At 40.1% G+C, this 19,558-nt stretch overlaps 1 protein-coding gene across 5 annotated transcripts in view; it reads right to left on the bottom strand.

Annotated features, from left to right (window-relative positions):
• The window catches only part of tfdp2 (transcription factor Dp-2), a 62,847-nt gene that overhangs the window by 26,152 nt on the left and 17,137 nt on the right, over positions 1–19,558 (bottom strand). For 3 of the 5 annotated variants that reach the window (XM_063016675.1, XM_063016674.1, XM_063016676.1), the window contains exons 2-4: positions 11,554–11,617; positions 11,341–11,392; positions 3,751–3,839 (exon numbers count right to left, since the gene is read on the bottom strand). In XM_063016675.1, the coding sequence (XP_062872745.1) occupies positions 3,751–3,839; positions 11,341–11,392; positions 11,554–11,565 (153 nt within the window). In that variant the 5' untranslated portion in view covers positions 11,566–11,617. Of the gene's footprint in view, positions 1–3,750; positions 3,840–9,600; positions 9,723–11,340; positions 11,393–11,553; positions 11,618–19,558 lie in introns of those variants that run through there. The other 2 variants (XM_063016678.1, XM_063016677.1) reach the window with 2 other exon arrangements.

Raw genomic sequence — 19,558 nt, 5'->3', positions numbered from 1 at the left:
AGGGATTTGAAAGTCACTAAGGGTGTGTTCGAAAACCTAGGGAGCTGCCTTGCTGTCTTACTGTCTACATAGGCAGCTGCCTTAGTAGAGAGGATTCTAATAAGTCAGTGACTTATAAGTCAGGTTATTCGAACGCATTACTTAGATAGTGATTCCATCGGGTTTCGCATTTCGCGTTTAGCATCTTGCCATTAAAACCAATGGATTGAGGTAGCACAGCACGCTAACGTCAATATAACATCTTCCTTCATTTACCGGTAACGGTTCAATTTCCTGACAAGCCCGAACTTGCAAATAAAAACACTCGGTACAACTTTATACAAGTTAAAAATCAGTAATATTTTATTTACATTTGAAAATAACTCCATTCTTTTCTCCGCCCCGTCAGCCATGTTTATTTTTCTGTGATAGAAGAGCACCCGACCCGCAATGAATGCTGGGATTGCCTTGATCACTAAGGCAGCGTCGGACGCTCACTCGTTCTTGAGCCAAAATAACATTGAAATAATAAGATGCCTCAGAAGTGAGGATTTTAAGGCATCTAGGATTTCGAACAACTTCCTTCTTGGGAGCGCGCACAGGATGACGTAAAATGCTGTCTACGTAGAGAGCTCACTAGCTTTTCGAACACACCCTGAGTATGAGGAACAGTAAAAGAAATTCTATGATAATAACATTAAAAAAGCATTTTAATCAGTACTTTAAAAATACCAATGTAAGGTAATCATGGGTAAACAAGTCACTATCACACTGTACCAGCCTAGTGCAAGCTCATGTTTATAAATCCTCATTTATATCAATGTTTTATGTAGGGCTGCAACGATTAGTCGACGTAGTCGATAACGTCGACTATAAAAATTTGTTGATGTGGAATTTCATTGTCGACTAGTCGTTATTGATGCAATGCACTAAAGGGACTGCAGGGGGCGCAGCATCGCTTCCGTGGCGCAGCGGGGAGTTTATGAAGACAGAGAGGCAAAGATAAAGAGACTGAAACTTTCTAAAGTATTTCAGCCAAAATAACCCAAAGAAACGAGCTGGACGCAGACATTACAGACAGTGTTGCCAACTTAGCGACTTTGTCGCTATATTTAGCGACTTTTCAGACCCCTCTAGCGACTTTTTTTTTTCTTAAAGCGACTAGCGACAAATCTAGCGACTTTTTCTGGTGTTATTGGAGACTTTTGGAGACTCGAACGTGAAAACACACATTGTTCTGCAGTTACTGTCCTCAACGAGCAGCGGGTCCTGCCATGAGCCCCTCCCCCTTCCCAAAGCACGTGCGGTCAGTATCACAGTCAGTGTTGCCAGATTGGGCGGTTTTCCACCAAAATGAGCGGATGGTGGCCCCCAGGTGGCGCAGCGGGATATTCCGCTGACGCACCAGCACCGAGTTTCTGAACCTCCCGGTTCGAGGCTCGGTGTTGCCACCGGTCGGCTGGGCGCCATCTGGTGGGCATAATTGGCAGTGCCTGCAGGGTGGGGGACCGGACTATATGTGGGTGGGTGGGTCTTCATGCGCTGTGTAAGGACCCTGACTTGCAGAAGAGACGCCCGTGCAGAATGCACGGACGAGAAGAGGAGGGCTGTACACGTGTAAAGAAGGCGTGGGGCAGCGGCGTGCTCTCCTTGGATGCAGGTCTGGTGTGCCTGTTAGCAGCGGAAGACAGATTGGAAGCACTAAAAATTGGGAGAAAAATTGGGGAGAAAATTCGGAGGAAAAAAATAAAAATAAAAAATGAGCGGATGGCAGGTGGACAAAATTTGGGCTGGTTTGTAATAATTTTGGCAGCTTAAAATATAAATAAAAAAAGCTATTGCTAAAGCAGGTGGAATATAAATAGGTCTCCCTTCTCCCTACCTTCTCCCACCACATCCAACCCGTTGTCAAAAGTTTGATTGACAGGTTATTCTTTCCAGTCCAAGACACTGTTGCCACGCCCATCAATACAGTGATTCATATGTTAGACAAGTGATTTGAGTTGAATATGAAGGTAAGCAAGTCTCATATGTACGAGAGGTTGAACTTTCATTGCTTGCAAGTTTATTTTTATTTACATGCAAAGGGTTGTGTCCTAACAAATAATGCATTTTACAAACTTGGCAGGCTACTTTAAAGACATGCAAGCAAAAAAAATTTGTCCTTTATAATGTATAATTACTGATCTGTACATTTTAAGATATTAATTTGTAGGTCATGATGGTTTAACTGGTTTATTATTTGTGAAATGCTAAACATCATCTGCTTATCCTGTGTTTTGGGCGTTTTTTCATGCATTTTGGCTGAAAATTACTGTCGCAATCTGGCAACCCTGCTCAGAGTAGCTCAGTGTTGTCTTAAAAAACAAAAACAAACTACGAATCAACAGAAGAACGTTCATCTGTAGTTCTAAACATATTTAGGGTGTTTTTACCCACTTTTTGTCTCTCCCACGATGTTATTCCTCTTCTACACCGTCAATTACACGCAAATTGACCTTATGCAAATTAGGCGATGACGTCATTTAGCGACTTCTAGCGACTTTTAGGACAGCCAATAGCTACTTTCCTTACTGAAGAGTTGGCAACACTGACTACAGAGCAGAGTTGTGGTTTCACGCCGGCACTCCGGTGAAACGCCTTGCAGCTGTGATGAGCAGCGTTATTACGGTAAGTTTTTACACCGCTTTGTGCTTTAACCAACGTAGTTCATGTTTGTTAATGCTAGAGTACCTGTCGGAAAACTTTCTAAGAGTTCGCTATTTTTCAGGTTTGTTTACTAGCTAACGCATTAAGTGCAATAGTTAATCAGTCATTTATATGAGTAACGTTATATAACTTAACATTATAGCCTAACGTTACCCTGTCTCGTCTTCCATATTTTTTGCTCTCGTTAATAAGAGCATTCATTCTAAATAATAAGCCTCCTCCACTTAATGATAGCTAGTTAGCTCAGCAGATAATTCAGTTAAGATATTTAACCTGTTATGGTTTAGTTGGCATAGCCAGTACACTATTAGTAATAAACTATGATACATAGCCTTCAGTTTGTGATAATTAATACAGCTTTCTCTTTTGCTCTTTCCATTAATAGCACTAAGCAATGGAGTGTGGATGAGAAGAGAAGAGGTTCATGCTCCCCTCAGATGGCTGAGGTCTTCACAGACAGCATTCACATGTTTCTCAACCACATGTTATAAATGTTTTTGACTTCCAGAGTGATAACTTCTGAAACATAACAGTTTCTAATGCTGTCCAAAGCTTTCTTATTTCATAGAATTTTTTTTATTGTGATTGTGTATTAATGTTTCAAATATATTTAATTAAACTATCAAGCTTAAGTTTCATATTCATGTTTCATGGGTCATTATTTTAATTTGATATTGGAACTTAAATTACATAACAGGGTTTTATGTTAAGGCAGAGATGGAGGGTATGACATAAATAATCGCTGACTAATCGACTAATTTGCTTGTAGACAGGTTTTATAAATGAGGCCTGTGTAAAAAAAAAATCAGCTTTATTTTTATGCTTACTAAGTTTGCATACATTTCAACACATGCAAAACCTTTATTAATAAGTGCCTCAGTCAATTATTTTAGCACCAGACTTGTATTATTGTTGTGCTACTGAAACACTAAAATTAGCCTGCCAACTGCCACATCCTTCTTTACTCAAGCTTTTATACCACCCAAACATTTGCATAGATAAATATAACAGTTTTTCTTCAATAGACATTTACAAGAGATATGGTTAGTGCAGAGGACTCACCATTGGTGCTCCCACATTTGAATTCACTGCTCCTAAAGTCAGTTTACTGACAGGACTGTAGTTGGATGATGCTACAAAGGAAATGTTACCTGCAAACAGACAACAGAAAGGACTTACATTGTAAATCAATGCTGCAAATAATACATATAAAAGCAGTATTACACTTAATAAATTAACTATCGTTCTAACATTTTGACAGTGCATTAGTCTAAGTGCCTGGATATGTGATTGACAGTTCTGTGAGCTCTCATAAATGTGTTGGTAAAATTACAAATCGCTTGTAACGATAACCCGAGACGACTTTTACAGATTAAACGTCAGAAATATGGTGCACCACGTCTCAAAAGGGCATCTTTGACCAGACATGTTCATGTGTGGGTGGTTGTGTCCCAACAATAAAGAAAAGGCTTAGTGTGTATCAGATGAATATACGCAGAGTCGTTGGATGTGACGTGTTCAAAGGGTCTGGGTGTCTGAATGGGAATGCAAATCCCTGTTACATATGAATGCCAGGCAATGCAAATGGGCTTTAAGCATGCAGGACAGAAAATACTATACACGTAGTGGTTACGGCATCAGATAACACCAGACACCCACACACTACACATTACTGGATGAATGTCATCCAAATATGCTAATATTGCTAACAATGAAGCAAAAACTGGCAGAGCCAGGCCAAAAAACACTATACATCCCGTTTAACAACCATAGGCATTGTATTAGAGTTGTATCGCCCCTCACATTTTCATCAACCGCTTTACCCTGGTTAGGGTTGCGGCACTTGGCACAAAAGATGACTACGCTGTACTTCATCTTCAATAATTGCTTTAACCAGATCAGGGTCAAGGCAGGTCCAGCAGGACTCTAAAAACACTAGACGCAAGGCAGACACTCACCCATTCACTCAAAGTGTGCAGAAAGTACTAAAAACTTAACTAATGTAGCCACATTTGGATTTGACTGTAAAAACATGGTGCTTAGTTTGTTTACACGCAATTTCATAATACAATTTTAATACTAAATACATGTTAATCCATTTTAAGTCAGTTGTGTAAATGTTTCTGGTTTTGAGAACATTGGTGGGTGTACAATTACTGACTGTAGCTCCTCTATCAATAGAAAGGGACTCCCATTAACCAAAGTTACTGAGTGAGTGACTGCTTCTTGACAAAAGTCGCAGTTGGTCTGACACTACCTGGCAACACTGCATCAACACACACCGATGTATTTACCCTCACAAAGTCACCCAGTTCCATTCAAAATCTGAGCTGCACCAAGGTCTTCAAGACCCATGTTACTATGCCAGACTCAATTTATTTAGCATCACCACAATGCCATCTATATTTAGTAATAGCGTAGCTCTCTGTATGATACAGCTCTGTGTGGGAACCCAACAACAGCAGGTGTTAAGAAGCGGCCCCAGATTGGACCCGTGTCGGAGAGAGTGTGTGTTGATCCAGCTCTTTAGGACTGGGGTTGTACAAGTGGCAATGGATTCATAATCAGGAACTGAAAAAAAACTACATTGGCAGAGCTGACATTTCAAACTCGTCGGTTCAAAACTCAGCTCTGTCATCCGGCTGGGCTGGGCGCCTACATGAACAATGATTGGCTGTTGTTCATACAGAGTGGAAGCTGGATAAGGACTCCTCATAACTGAGACAATTACGACCTCTGCTGGCTGGCTGATGGCGCCTGCACAGAGTTGAGGGATAATGCGTTGATTCAGGGTGTGGCTCTCTGTACACAAAGCTGGTCCACATATGAACTCGCCTCGTGCAGGTGAAAAGATGCAGTCGGCTACTGCACACGTGTCAGAGGGGGCATGTGTCAGTCTCACTCTCCTCAATCAGGGTGGGGATCGGCATCAGTAGAGAGGAAGGAATGCAATTGGGTAATTCGGGAGAAAAGGGGGAAAAAAGCAAGAAAAAGACTACATTGGGAGATAAAGGGGGAAATCTAGAAAAAAAAATCCCACAGCGACCAGCCTTCTGAAAGTGTCTACTGACCAGGTATGTAAAACAGCACAGCCATTACTACACCTACACAGACATTTGGACACATTTGTGCTCAGTGTTTACATGCAAAGTCCATAATATGTCACTCAACAGCACATGTTTATTTACCCAAGACCATAATAGTAAGATCTTAGCTTAGAAAATGCTATTGTCAGATTTATTATTTACCATTATGTGTGCTGTGATTTTACCTGTTGAATACCCTATGCCAGGCATGTGCACTTGTGAAATGTCCAAACAGCAGACAATGATTGTTTAAAGTGCTAAATGGCTAGATGCATCATACTTTAAATTTACCATGTCATGTCATTTCATGCTATTTAAATAGGCAAGTGACTCCCCAAGGTCGGCTGGGCGCCCCCTAGCAGGCACAATTGGAAGTGCCAGCAGCAGATAAAATAGGCCACTAGTATGCTGGATGGGAAAACAACACTGTGCGAGAACCCTTGTTAGTAGCCCGAGGCGCCAGTAAAGAAGTGGAGATCAACATGTGAATCTCCTTGTGTGAGACTGGCCTTATGCATGAAACCACCAAGGTATGGGTGAATAAGAGGGGGTCAGTGAACTGTTCACGTGTTAAGAGGGTGCATAGGACAAATATACCCTCCTCGGGCGCAATAAGGGTCCGCAGCAGCAGAAGACAACTTGGCATAAATGAAACAGCAAAAAATAAATAAATAAATGTAAACACAGGGTAAGTAAAAGTAAAATTTAAAAAAGGTCAAGATACAAAAATAAGGTAAGCAAGAAAATGCAGTAATGTAAGTAAATTATGGTAAGCAAAAACAAAAAAGAAAAATCTGAGTAATGTGTTGTGTTTCCAATTTCTTCTGTTTCTGCAAGTGACACTTATTTGTTTCAGATTATAAAGTATTTTAATTTTAGACAAACATAACCAGAATAAACACAAAACGCTTTTTCAAAACTGTTTATATCTGTTGAAGGAAAAATGCTGGTCAGCTCTACCAAATTCAATTGACAAGTGGGTTCAAATTCACTAGCCACGCCCAGGCATGATTACTACCAGACCTGTTTCATCTAAACATCACTTAAATAGAACCTGTCTGGGTAAAAAGTCTCAAGAAGCAGCACATGATGCCACGTTGTAAAGAGATTCAAGCAATCTAGCAGTCTGGAAAGGGTTCCATAATCGTTGCTAAGGCTCTGGGACTCCAGAGAACCACAGTGAGACCAACATCTCACTTGTATCAGTTGTCAAAGTACACGATTCCACAACAAGAAAGACACTGGGCAAAAAAACCCACAGTGTGTCATCCTGCATTTGCCAAAAATATGTAGATGGCTCTCAAGAGTTTTCATTTCATATTTTGTGGATTATTCTGTGGGTCCCGTCACATCTGCATTAAGCTAACACTGGATTCCACCATAAGACACAAACAGTCAAACATGGTGGTAGCGTGATGGACCCTGGCCGCATGGCTTCCGCAGGAGCTAAATGACTTGTCATAGCTGATGGAACCCTGAATTCTGCTCTCTATCAGAAAATTCTCATGGAAAATGTCTGTCTGCCTGTCAGTTTAGGACCTAAGGATAAACTAAGCTGGGTTATGAAACAGGACAATGATCCAAAGCACACAAGTAAGGGAGAGGATCATTGGATGTAGTCTGCCAACACTTCAGGACATCTACAAGAGCAGAGTGCTGAAGCGCACCAGCAAAATTACAGCAGACCCCTCTCATCCTGGACATCACCTTTTTCAAACACTTCCGTCTGGCAGAAGACTCAGGACAATAAAAACAAACACAACCAGACATGCTAACAGCTTTTTTTCCAAGAGCTGTAACAATTCTTAACCCCAGTTGCTCCCTTGGTTAAATACAGACCAGACAGCACACGGACTGTTAACATGTTACATGTCATACATGTGTGTTCTGTGTACAATTACGTGTATTATTATGTGTATCACCAAAACAAATTCCTTATATGTGTAACATACAAAAAAAGTGATTCTGATTCAACCCCACCACTGCCAGGTTGCCACTGTTGGACCCTTGAGCAGGGCCCTTAACCCTGAATTGCTTGGACCATATACTGTAAGTCGCTTTGGATGAAAGCGTCTGCTTCATGCCAGAAATGTACAGGGGTTGGACAATGAAACTGAAACACCTGGTTTTAGACCACAATAATTTATTAGCATGGTGTAGGGCCTCCTTTTGCGGCCAATACAGCGTCAATTCGTCTTGGAAATGACATATACAAGTCCTGCACAGTGGTCAGAGGGATTTTAAGCCATTCTTCTTGCAGGATAGTGGCCAGGTCACTACGTGATGCTGGTGGAGGAAAACGTTTCCTGACTCGCTTCTCCAAAACACCCCAAAGTGGCTCAATAATATTTAGATCTGGTGACTGTGCAGGCCATGGGAGATGTTCAACTTCACTTTCATGTTCATCAAACCAATCTTTCACCAGTCTTGCTGTGTGTATTGGTGCATTGTCATCCTGATACACGGCACCGCCTTCAGGATACAATGTTTGAACCATTGGATGCACATGGTCCTCCAGAATGGTTCGGTAGTCCTTGGCAGTGACGCGCCCATCTAGCACAAGTATTGGGCCAAGGGAATGCCATGATATGGCAGCCCAAACCATCACTGATCCACCCCCATGCTTCACTCTGGGCATGCAACAGTCTGGGTGGTACGCTTCTTTGGGGCTTCTCCACACCGTAACTCTCCCGGATGTGGGGAAAACAGTAAAGGTGGACTCATCAGAGAACAATACATGTTTCACATTGTCCACAGCCCAAGATTTGCGCTCCTTGCACCATTGAAACCGACGTTTGGCATTGGCACGAGTGACCAAAGGTTTGGCTATAGCAGCCCGGCCGTGTATATCGACCCTGTGGAGCTCCCGACGGACAGTTCTGGTGGAAACAGGAGAGTTGAGGTGCACATTTAATTCTGCCGTGATTTGGGCAGCCGTGGTTTTATGTTTTTTGGATACAATCCGGGTTAGCACCCGAACATCCCTTTCAGACAGCTTCCTCTTGCGTCCACAGTTAATCCTGTTGGATGTGGTTTGTCCTTCTTGGTGGTATGCTGACATTACCCTGGATACCGTGGCTCTTGATACATCACAAAGACTTGCTGTCTTGGTCACAGATGCGCCAGAAAGACGTGCACCAACAATTTGTCCTCTTTTGAACTCTGGTATGTCACCCATAATGTTGTGTGCATTGCAATATTTTGAGCAAAACTGTGCTCTTACCCTGCTAATTGAACCTTCACACTCTGCTCTTAATGGTGCAATGTGCAATTAATGAAGATTGGCCACCAGACTGGTCCAATTTAGCCATGAAACCTCCCACACTAAAATGACAGGTGTTTCAGTTTCATTGTCCAACCCCTGTATATGTATATTTTAAAGGAATAAACTGCAGTAGGTTAATGGCAAGGGTTTAAAGTGCATGGCAGCAGATTATGTGCATTAGACAAGGCTGCAGCAGGCAGCAGAAGGCGGGTTAGGCGGCAGCAGAAGCATGTTTCAGAGACTCACTCTATAGAAACAATGAGTAAAGCTTCATTAGAATACAGCTGAGCTTCAGTCTAGCACAGTCAAAAGTGCACACATCATGCCTAGATCTAGACATTCACAATGAACCAAAGCCTAAATTACAACTTTCTGTATGTCAATAAGTCTGATATTAGCAAAAAGTGGAAAAAATTTAACTACATGACAAGCCGTGCTCCTGCAAGTCCAAAACAGAGTGGACGCTTACTACTGACGTCACTTACACACAGCAGAACATAAGAACAGAATATAAGAACCAACAAGAACCTGACATAGCTAACAATGTTTTAATTTCTTTACCTGCTTGTTTTTGAAGAGGAATGAGCAGTACATCCATACCTTCTACCTTTCTTTTTCTCCCCGCGGTCTGCCTCTTTTTCTAAAGTTCACCACTCAAGCTTCATTCCCAACCCCACACATACACACACAGCGTAGACCACTCCGCCCCTCCCCCAAAACTTGTTGCTACAGAGGAACCAAAATAGGGGTAGGGGGAAAAAACTTGGGATTCAAGAAGAAATCTGGACCCACTTCATGAAGAATGGGAGCATTTATTTGCCCAAATGGCATTATTCGATATTCGTATTACATTATAGAAAATGCACAAAATAAATTATGCATTGGCATGTATTGGTATTTGAAATACAATGTTAAATGTCTATAATTAAATTTACACAAATTAAATTCAAATTCTACCCAAAAACAAAAAGGGCGCCTCTCCTAAAGCTAGTCTTGTCCACGGAAGCTTCTAGCTCTAAGCAACTACTGTGTCTGTACTTTTGCTACATTAAAAACATTTAAAAATTACAGTATTGGCACTTCATTACCGTTGATGGTGTGAGCAGTTACACTATATGCCCAAAAGTATGTGGACACCCAACCTTGAGCTTGTTGGACGTCCATCCTATTTTCAAACTACATTTACATTTTCAGTATTTAGCAGACGCCTTTATCCAAAGCGACTTACAGTACTGTGACAGTATACAGTCTGAGCAATTGAGGGTTAAGGGCCTTGCTTAAGGGCCCCACAGCAGCAACCTGGCAGTGGTGGGGCTTGAACCGGTGACCCTCTGCTTACTAGTCCAATACCTTAACCACTAAAAAATCCAGAGTTGAAATCCCCAGCAGTGCTCCTAGCCAGTCGGGCATCTACATATATACATGACAGTAGCTCTTTCAGGGGAAGACGGGCAAGGCCCCACAATAAAGACTGCAGGGAAACCGGACCCACCGTAACCCTGATCAGGATAAAGCGGTGGTAAAACATGAACATGAAATGAAATTAAATAACATTTATCACGGTTTCATTACAACATGAAAAAATGATTAACTCATATTACATGAAATTGTGACACTTCTGCTAAGCTCAGATTATTTCTTTTGAAGTCATTTGAAGGTCATAACAATAAAACATTACTACTAATAAAAAAAAAAAAAACGGCTTAGCATCCCAGCAACATGCAGATCAAATTCTACAACTACAAAGAGGGAGGCATATAAACAAACAAACTGCTTGTGTAATCACATTGAAGTTAATGAGGCATGTCTACACAAGCTACATGTAAAGGAAACCCCCTTTTGGGGGTATGGGGAGTGGAAGATTTGACCCCCGGTAGTTTTTTTTTTTTTTGTAGTTATTATTTATGATTTGTTATGAACAGGCTTTTGTTATAAGCACATGGCTCCTCCAGGTTCTAACAGGCTTAAAGACTGTAGCACCTCCCCTTATACACACTGTTTGTTTCACCCCTTAAGTTTTGGACATTGCTTGGCAAGCACACAGCAGTAAACAACACGTACACAAAAGCACACACCCAACATACACACACATCCTGATTTAAAAAAATTCCAATATGCAAACTAGAGACTGGTACTAGAACCTGAGTACCTAAATACTGGAAATGCTTTTCATAACATAAGTGAGTATTTCTCTGTGAATCTGTTCCCAGATTCCTGTCTTGCGCCCAGTCTCTTCCCGCTCTTGCTGGAGAACCAAGATAAACGTATTTAAGCTGTGCCATATGGCAAAGAAGAACTTACCATTTGGTAGGTTCTGATTAAAGAATGCCTTTAAATCGAGAGTGGTGCCAATCTGAAAGAAGAATAAGTGATCATTAATCATGTGTTAAATATGTATTATTGAAATACTATTAAATATCAAATCAAATTATCAAATTAACAAATTATTATTAAGGTGTTTATGGCCTGTGCACATTTTTAATGATCATTTGGAATCAACATGCTAATACTCACCACATTGGCCATTACGTGATGATGGTTAGTTCTAGTTCTCCAGCTCTTAAACTTGTACAAGCTCCTGTACGAAGAAAGACAAATGTGCAAATGTCAGAAGCAAATCTGTCAGAAAAATCAAGTCAACTTAAAAACGCAACTTAATAAAGAAAATACTAACAATGCTAATAATAATAAGAAGAAAAAAAGAAGAGGAAAAATAATAATGATGATAAGGATAATAATGATAATATTAATTAATAATAATCATAATAATAGTTATTATTATAACACTTATAATAACAATAATAATATTAAGAATGATAGGAGTAATAATAATGAGGATGATGATAATATTAAGAGATAATTATTAATAATAATAACATAACTATTATAATAAAAATAATAACACAATATAAACTAGGGGTGTGCTATATCGTATCGTTCACGATAATACCGGTATAATTTTTAAAACGATAAAAAAAATCCCATATCGTAATAATAGCGATATTCTGCGTTGTTTACGTAATGACGTCACACAGCTACGCAAATGGCGTATGTTCGTTACATGCGTCATTTGGGCACAGCAACGAGTATGGCGGAAAGCGGCTCTGCAGTTGAGGAGCTCGTTCCAAAAACTCCAAGTCCACCATAAATTAATCTTTGGCAACCCAAACCCCAACCACCGCTTTGCCGGCAACTTTTTTGTGGAAGTATTTCTGCACGCAGGTTCACACAGGGACGCAATTCAACAGCGCACCTCCACCAAACAGTTCAGGAATACTCTTAACATTAATGTCCACCAACAACACAGAAGTAGTACTACTGCTTAGTACTACTGCTACTGTACTTAGTTGTAATTGTGGCGCGCTACGAGTAAAGGTGCAACCGGGTTCTGCGCGTTCCAGTGTTGCCAGATTGTGCGTTTATCCGCCAAATTGGGCGGATTTTGTTGGGAAACAATTTAATAGCAGTTAAATAACACTTCTATTTAAAAGAAAATATTCTGTTTTAAAAAGCTCCAGCATTGAAGAAGGTTATTAAAAGTAAAGTCAATTTTCAGTGCTGATTTGGCTTAATAGTGTTGGTCAGTCTGTATCATATTGTTAAAAGAAAATTAAAATGTGTTTTCCATGAATTCACGCTGGCATGTTCTGGGGTTCAATTGAGTGTCATCATTACACACAAGTTGGCAGCCAAATGATAAAGTATTGCAAAGGAATATCTTTGAAATTCTTCCTCATAATGTTAAGGTTGCTATATATATATATTTTTTTACTTGTCAGGGAAAATGAAGAGAAAAAAAGCTTAGTAGTATGCGGGTCTTCGTGATGTAATTCTACATGGCACTCACTGCCTGTATAGGTAAATGAGTGAGTGACCACATAAAAAAAAAAGGTATCAGTTTCTGTGCGACCCCTGTGTGAGCAATGGTCTCAGTCTGGCCACCCCTATGGAAATTGTCTGACTTCGCCATTACATTATGTTACATTATTTTTACTGGAAAGACGAAATAAAGAAAAGTGTGCGTAATTCTTACATATTTTTACAATGTGTTAACTTATATTAATTCTAAATAAAACCTGAACATTATTTTTTTGGCAATAGTGTTTTCTCAAAATAAATAAAATATTTTTCAGTGTTTTGTTATGTCGCCAAAAATATCGTTATCGCAAAAATAACCTGAAATATCATGATATTATTTTAGGGCCATATCGCCCACCCCTCATATAAACAAATCATAATTGTTATTATTACTACAACAATTATAATAACAATAATCAATAATAATAATGACAGTAATATTAATGATAATAATAACAAAACAATAATATTAATAATCATAATAATTATGATAATTATATTAATATTATATATTATATTAATACAGTAATAATAATGATGATAATAATGATAACAATAACAATGATGCCGCTCAGGTGGCGCAGCGGTAAAGTACGCTAGCGCACCAGAGTTGGGTTTCTAGATACATCGTATCGAAACTCAGCTCTGCCTTTCCGACTGGGTTGGGCGGCAGTATGAACATCGTTTGGCTGTTGTTCAGGGTTAGGGGTAGAGTCGGAGCATAGGTCCTCATGACTGGTACGACTGCGGACTGAGGAATAACATTGAGGGGGGTGTGACCCTCCGTGCGCAGTGTCTCTCGGTGTATGAACTCGGCTCGTACAGGTGAAAAATGCAAGTCTGTACTGATTGTGTGCCGGAGGGGGCACAAGTCAGTTGAGTGGCGTCCTCAGTCAGCGGCAAAAGGGTCGAATCAGTATAGAGGACACAATCAGGGTAATTGGACATGACTAGAATAGGGATAAAAATTGGGGGGAAAAAGTGGGGAAAAAATAGATAATTAAAAAAAAAAAAATAATAACAATGATAACAGTATTAATAATCATAATTATTATTATAACTATTATAATAATAATCATAACAAAAATAACAGTATAGTAATGATGGTTATATTTATAATATTAATAATAATAATAATATTAATCATGATCTAACAATAATAACAACAATAATAATAACAATCCCCATCATCATCTAGTCACAAAAAGTTGCAGAAATCATTGAAATCCCAAGACTGTCATGTCATACATGACCTATAAAAGTGTATTTAAACTGTATTAGCATGCTGGTGTATGTAACTGTAGCTACACTGAATATATTCCCACAATGTATTTATAGTCAATTTACATCATTACATAAAAAAACAGCTGCAGCAACTCAAGCAAAGAAAATAAAAACAGGCACTGTTCTGCTACATTTACATGCATGATTCCCCAGTTAAGATGTATTTGCATGTTCTGGTCACTGTAACACAGTCTGGTTTTAATAAAGCATACATGATGCACTTCATGCCCTAGGCTTATGGATAAAAACCGATAACCAACAAAGAAATTATTGTTTTAATCCATCCTGTTGGTTAAAAACTTATTTAAATACATTTCCAAGAGCTGGACGTTGGTTTAAATTAAAAGTGGAGCTAAAGATCTCTAGAGATCCAGATGCTGATTTGTAACACACCCACCCACACCCAAGTGTTTCTTCAGAGCATCCTGTCTTCTGTTTAATGTCCCATTCATAGTTCCTCTGATTGCATCCATACGCCTTCTTGCTAGCTGTCCTCGTCCTCTTTTACCTTTAACCCTTTCAAGGATAATTGTCTTTTCCAATGAATTCAGCTTTAAAGCTTCAGTTTGGTTATCTGGGCTTCATGTAAATAGTCAGATTCAATTTGATCAAGAATTCATTTTTGGTCTTCTTTGCCATTGAAGACCAACGTCTTCACCAGTACTAAAGTTCCCCCACTTTTTTTATTGTCCAACTTGGACATCCATAAGGAGCCGTGAAATTGATGGCATTTGCCATGTTGGTTGTATGGATGTGGTTACAAAGTTAAAAAGGAAAGACTTTCAGGGCTGTAACAAGGTTGTTATGCAACCTTATGTAGTAACCATCTAATAGCAGTTTTGCAACATTTAAGTCCACCTATAAACATTTACATTTTAGACATTTAGCAGATGCTTTTATCCAAAGTGACTTACAATACTGTGACAGTAAGCTGTCTGAGCAATTGAGGATTAAGGGCCTTGCTCAAGAGCCCAACAGCGACAACCTGGCGACCTTTTGATTACTAGTCCACTACCTTAATCATGAGGCTACAACTGCCAAACTACAAATTTATGGCACAGGGCAGAAACTGTGATCCAAGGTAACTTACAATTGCAGCAGTTCAAGCAATTGAGGTTTATGGGCCTTGCTCAAGGGTCCAACAGGGGCGTAGCTTGAACCAGTGACCATCAGATGACTAGTCAATACCGTAACCAATGAGCTACCAGAGCTCCAAGTTAGGAAGGGAGTTCATATATGTTAACATTTTTAAAACGTACAGATGAATGTAACTTAACCAGATATTGCTATCGTTATTCAACTGTAATGCATATTGATGTCCAATAACATTAATGGTTTGAAATTATACTGTTACAGTTAAAAATTGTAAATCTAATCAAAGAAAAAGCAGTATCATTAAACAGTAGCATGATAAGTGATGGCTGTAGTAGTATAAAATAAACCGTTATACCCTGAAAGAGCATAAAATAGTCATTGTGTAAGTGATTGTACTTCCCAGTCTGTCCGATATTTCTCTTTGTTTTTAAGGGGGATTCCACAACAAACAGCTATGTGACCAAATAAATAATGCTGACTATAAAGTCTGGTAAAGAACCAATGATCCTGGCTGCTCAGATGGCACAGCTGTAAAAAAAAAAAAAAAAAAAACACACGCTGGAACACCAGAGCTGGGATCTCGAATACATCATATCGAGTCTCAGCTCTGCCTGCTGGCTGGGCTGAGCAGCCACGTGAACGACGATTGGCCTGTTGTTCTGATAGGGGTGGGATATTAAGCCGGATATTGCATAACTAATGCAATTACGACCTCTGCTGGCTGACTGATGGCGTCAGAGACGGGGAAAAGATTGCTGTCAGGGTGTGTCTCTCCGTACACAGTGCTGATCTGCATTGCACTCGTCAAAGTGTAGGTGACAAAATGCATACGGCTGCTGCCCACGTGTCGGAGGGGGCGTGGATTAGGTTCGTTCTCCTCAATCAGAGCGGGGATCGGCATTGGTGGAGAGGAAGCATGACGCACACGGGCAATTGGACGCTCTAAAAGGGAGAAAAAGGGGAGAAAATGCATAAATAAAAATATAAAAAAGGACCAATGATCCTGAACTTGTTTTTGAAAGTTTAAACATACAATATGGACATTTTAAAGAATTGTGAGCTTAAAAATGTCTTTGGTGGATAAAAGGTTAATGGACGACATTTTTCTTCTTTCTGCATGACTTTCTGTGTGACGTTTTATGCACACTGCAAGTTCTATAGTGAAATAGTTTAGTGAATTTGCACAGATGCCTGACCTCAATCCTACCCTGCACCTCAATCCTACCCTGACTTCAAATGCCAACTGCCTCACTAAAGCTTTTGTGGCTAAACAGATCAAATCGGCCTGTTTTTGAGTATGTGATGAAAATGTAACCAGCTGCAGAATATATTATCCCTAAAGTTGTAAACAACTTGCTATACTTCAGTCACTTTGTGCAGATCGTATGCACCTGCTGACTGTTTGCGAGAGGCTGCACACCTGCTGAAGTGTCACTGGCGGGCTTTTATTTTCTACATATGTTTAAGTGGTGCCGTTACTGATAAGAGAGAACTGCCAGGAAGTTTCTCTCTAGAGGACCTGAACAATGAGAAACTACAGAACTAGAACTGGAAATGCTAAAATGGTTTTGCTAAACATTGATATAAAACATACACCGATCAACCATAACATTAAGACCACCTCCTTGTTTCTACACTCACTGTCACCATATAGAAGCACTTTGTAGTTCTACAATCATTGACTGTAGCCCATCTGTTTCTCTGCATGCTTTGTTAGCCCCCTTTTATACTATTCTTCAATGGTCAGGACTCTCCCAGGACCACTACAGAGCAGGTATTATTTAGTTGGTGGGTCATTCTCAGCACTGCAGTGACACTGACATGGTGGTGGTGTGTTAGTGTGTGTTGTGCTGGTATGAGTGGATCAGACACAGCAGCGCTGCTGGAGTTTTTAAACACCTCACTGTCACTGCTGGACTGAGAATAGTCCACCAACCAAAAATATATCCAGCCAACAGCACCACGAAGGCAGCGTCCTGTGACCACTGATGAAGGTCTCAAAGATGACCAACTCAAACAGCAGCAATAGATGAGCGATCGTCTCTGACTTTACATCTACAAGGTGGACCAACTAGGTAGGAGTGTCGAATAGAGTGGACAGTGAGTGGACACTGATCCACTCACACCAGCACAACACACACTAACACACCACCACCATGTCAGTGTCACTGCAGTGCTGAGAATGATCCACCACCTAAATAATACCTGCTCTGTGGTGGTCATGTGGGGGTCCTGACCATTAAAGAACAGGGAGAAAGCAGGCTAAAAAAGTATGTAGAGAAATAGATGGACTACTGTCAGTAATTGTAGAACTACAAAGTGCTTCTATATAGTGGAGCTGATAAAATGGACAGTGAGTAGAAACAAGGAGGTGGTTTTAATGTTATGGCTGATCGGTGTTTACTTGCATGTACATTGGGTATATTACATAATAAATCCATACTAGTATATGTAGTAAAACAGCTCTACAGTCTTACTCATTTCACAAAAAATTCATGGAGGTAAAAGGCTAAAATTCATGGAGGTAAAAGGGTATCGTCAAATATCAAACACTAAGCCAGGTTCAGTTCAGTACTGAAAAATTAAACAGCTATCAAGAAAGCAGAAGAAAGAATGACGTTCAAGTTTAAATGATGAGCGGGTTTATTGCTAGCAAGTTTACTTTTTCTTTTGTTTTTTTTCTTGACTTTCTATATGAAAACAAATTGTAATATCTGTTTATCTGAGTTTCATTCTTTTTAAAACCTATACTTTAGGCCGCTCAGGTGGCGCAGTGGTAAAACACGCTAGCACACCAGAGCTGACACTTCAAACTCGTCTGCCATCCGGCTGGGCTGGTGTGGAAGCTACATGGACAACGATCGGCTGTTGTTCATACAGGGTGGGAAGCCAGATAGGAACCTCATAACCTCACAGTCGAGAAATAATGCATTAATCAGGGTGTGGCTCTCCGTGCACAAAGCTGATCCGCATATGAACTCGCCTCGTGCAGGTGAAAAGATGCAGTCGGCTACTGCACACTTGTCGGAGGGGACGTGTGTCAGTCTCGCTCTCCTCAATCAGAAGTTGAGGTCAGCATCAGTAGAGAGGAGCATAATGTTTGTTTGGTAGGATTTTATCGTCATGTTTTACACTTTGGTTACATTCATGACAGGAACGGTCATTACACATCACAAATGATTCATCAGTTCACAAGTTTAATGGTAAACACAGTCATGAACAATTGCATATCTCCAATTTCCATAATTGCATGTCTTTGGACTGTAGGTGGAAACCAGAGCTCCCGGAGGAAACCCACGCAGACACGGAGAACATGCAAACTCCACACAGAAAGGACCCAGAGCACCCCACCTGGGGCTTGAACCCAGAACCTTCTTGCTGTGAGGCGACAGTGCTACCCACTGAGCCACCGTGTATGAAAACAAATTCGTTTCTGATAATTTGAGTTTAATTCTTTTTAAAACCTATAGTTTAAACCAGGGTTTTATTAAAAATGGGTCGCAGAGAAAGACAATAAGATAATAAGCTACAAGGGCAGTTGTAGCTTAGTGGTTAAGGTACTGGACTAGTAATCAGAAGGCTGCCGGTTTAAGCCCCACCATCGCCAAGTTGCCACTGTTGGGTCCTTGAGCAAGACCCTTAAACCCTTAATTTCTCAGATTATATACTGTCACAACTGTAAGTCGCTCGGATAAAATGTTGAAATGCAATGTAAATAAAAAATCTTAACAGGCACACAAACACGCAATTAACTTGTACACAAACGCCCCCTTGTGGAGGCTTTATGTTACATCTTGTAAATTACAGTGGGACCAGAGTGGCAACGTTTTTACATTTGCGACATTTATCAGACGCTTTTATCCAAAGTGACTTGCAATTATGACTAGGGATGTAACGATACACTCTACCCACGATACGATGCTATTCACGATACTGGGTTCACGATACGATTTTTCCCCGATTTTTTTTAAACTGAAGACAAATGATGACAAAGTTACCTTTTATTATTTCTCTTAAAAAAAGAAAAGAAAATAAAATACTGTATTTGTGATGATCTTTTATTTATCTAAATAATGAATGCCCTTTTATTTCTGAGGTAGGCACAAACTATGCAAAACAATTTTGAATTAAGCCCAATTTGGCTGAAAAACCCCGAATTTGGCAACCAGGAGTATGGCGCCAGTGACGTAAACAAGGCGAGGTGTATAGCGCCAGCGCCCTCTGCAGTTTAAAGTGAATATCGATTCACTTTACATGTGAAATCGATTTGAATCATGGAATT

Source organism: Trichomycterus rosablanca, chromosome 20 (assembly GCF_030014385.1).
Source record: "Trichomycterus rosablanca isolate fTriRos1 chromosome 20, fTriRos1.hap1, whole genome shotgun sequence".
NCBI classification, from domain to species: Eukaryota; Metazoa; Chordata; class Actinopteri; order Siluriformes; family Trichomycteridae; genus Trichomycterus; species Trichomycterus rosablanca.
The sequence above is the reverse complement of the archived record's forward strand: the minus strand, read 5'-3'. Positions and strand labels throughout refer to the sequence as shown.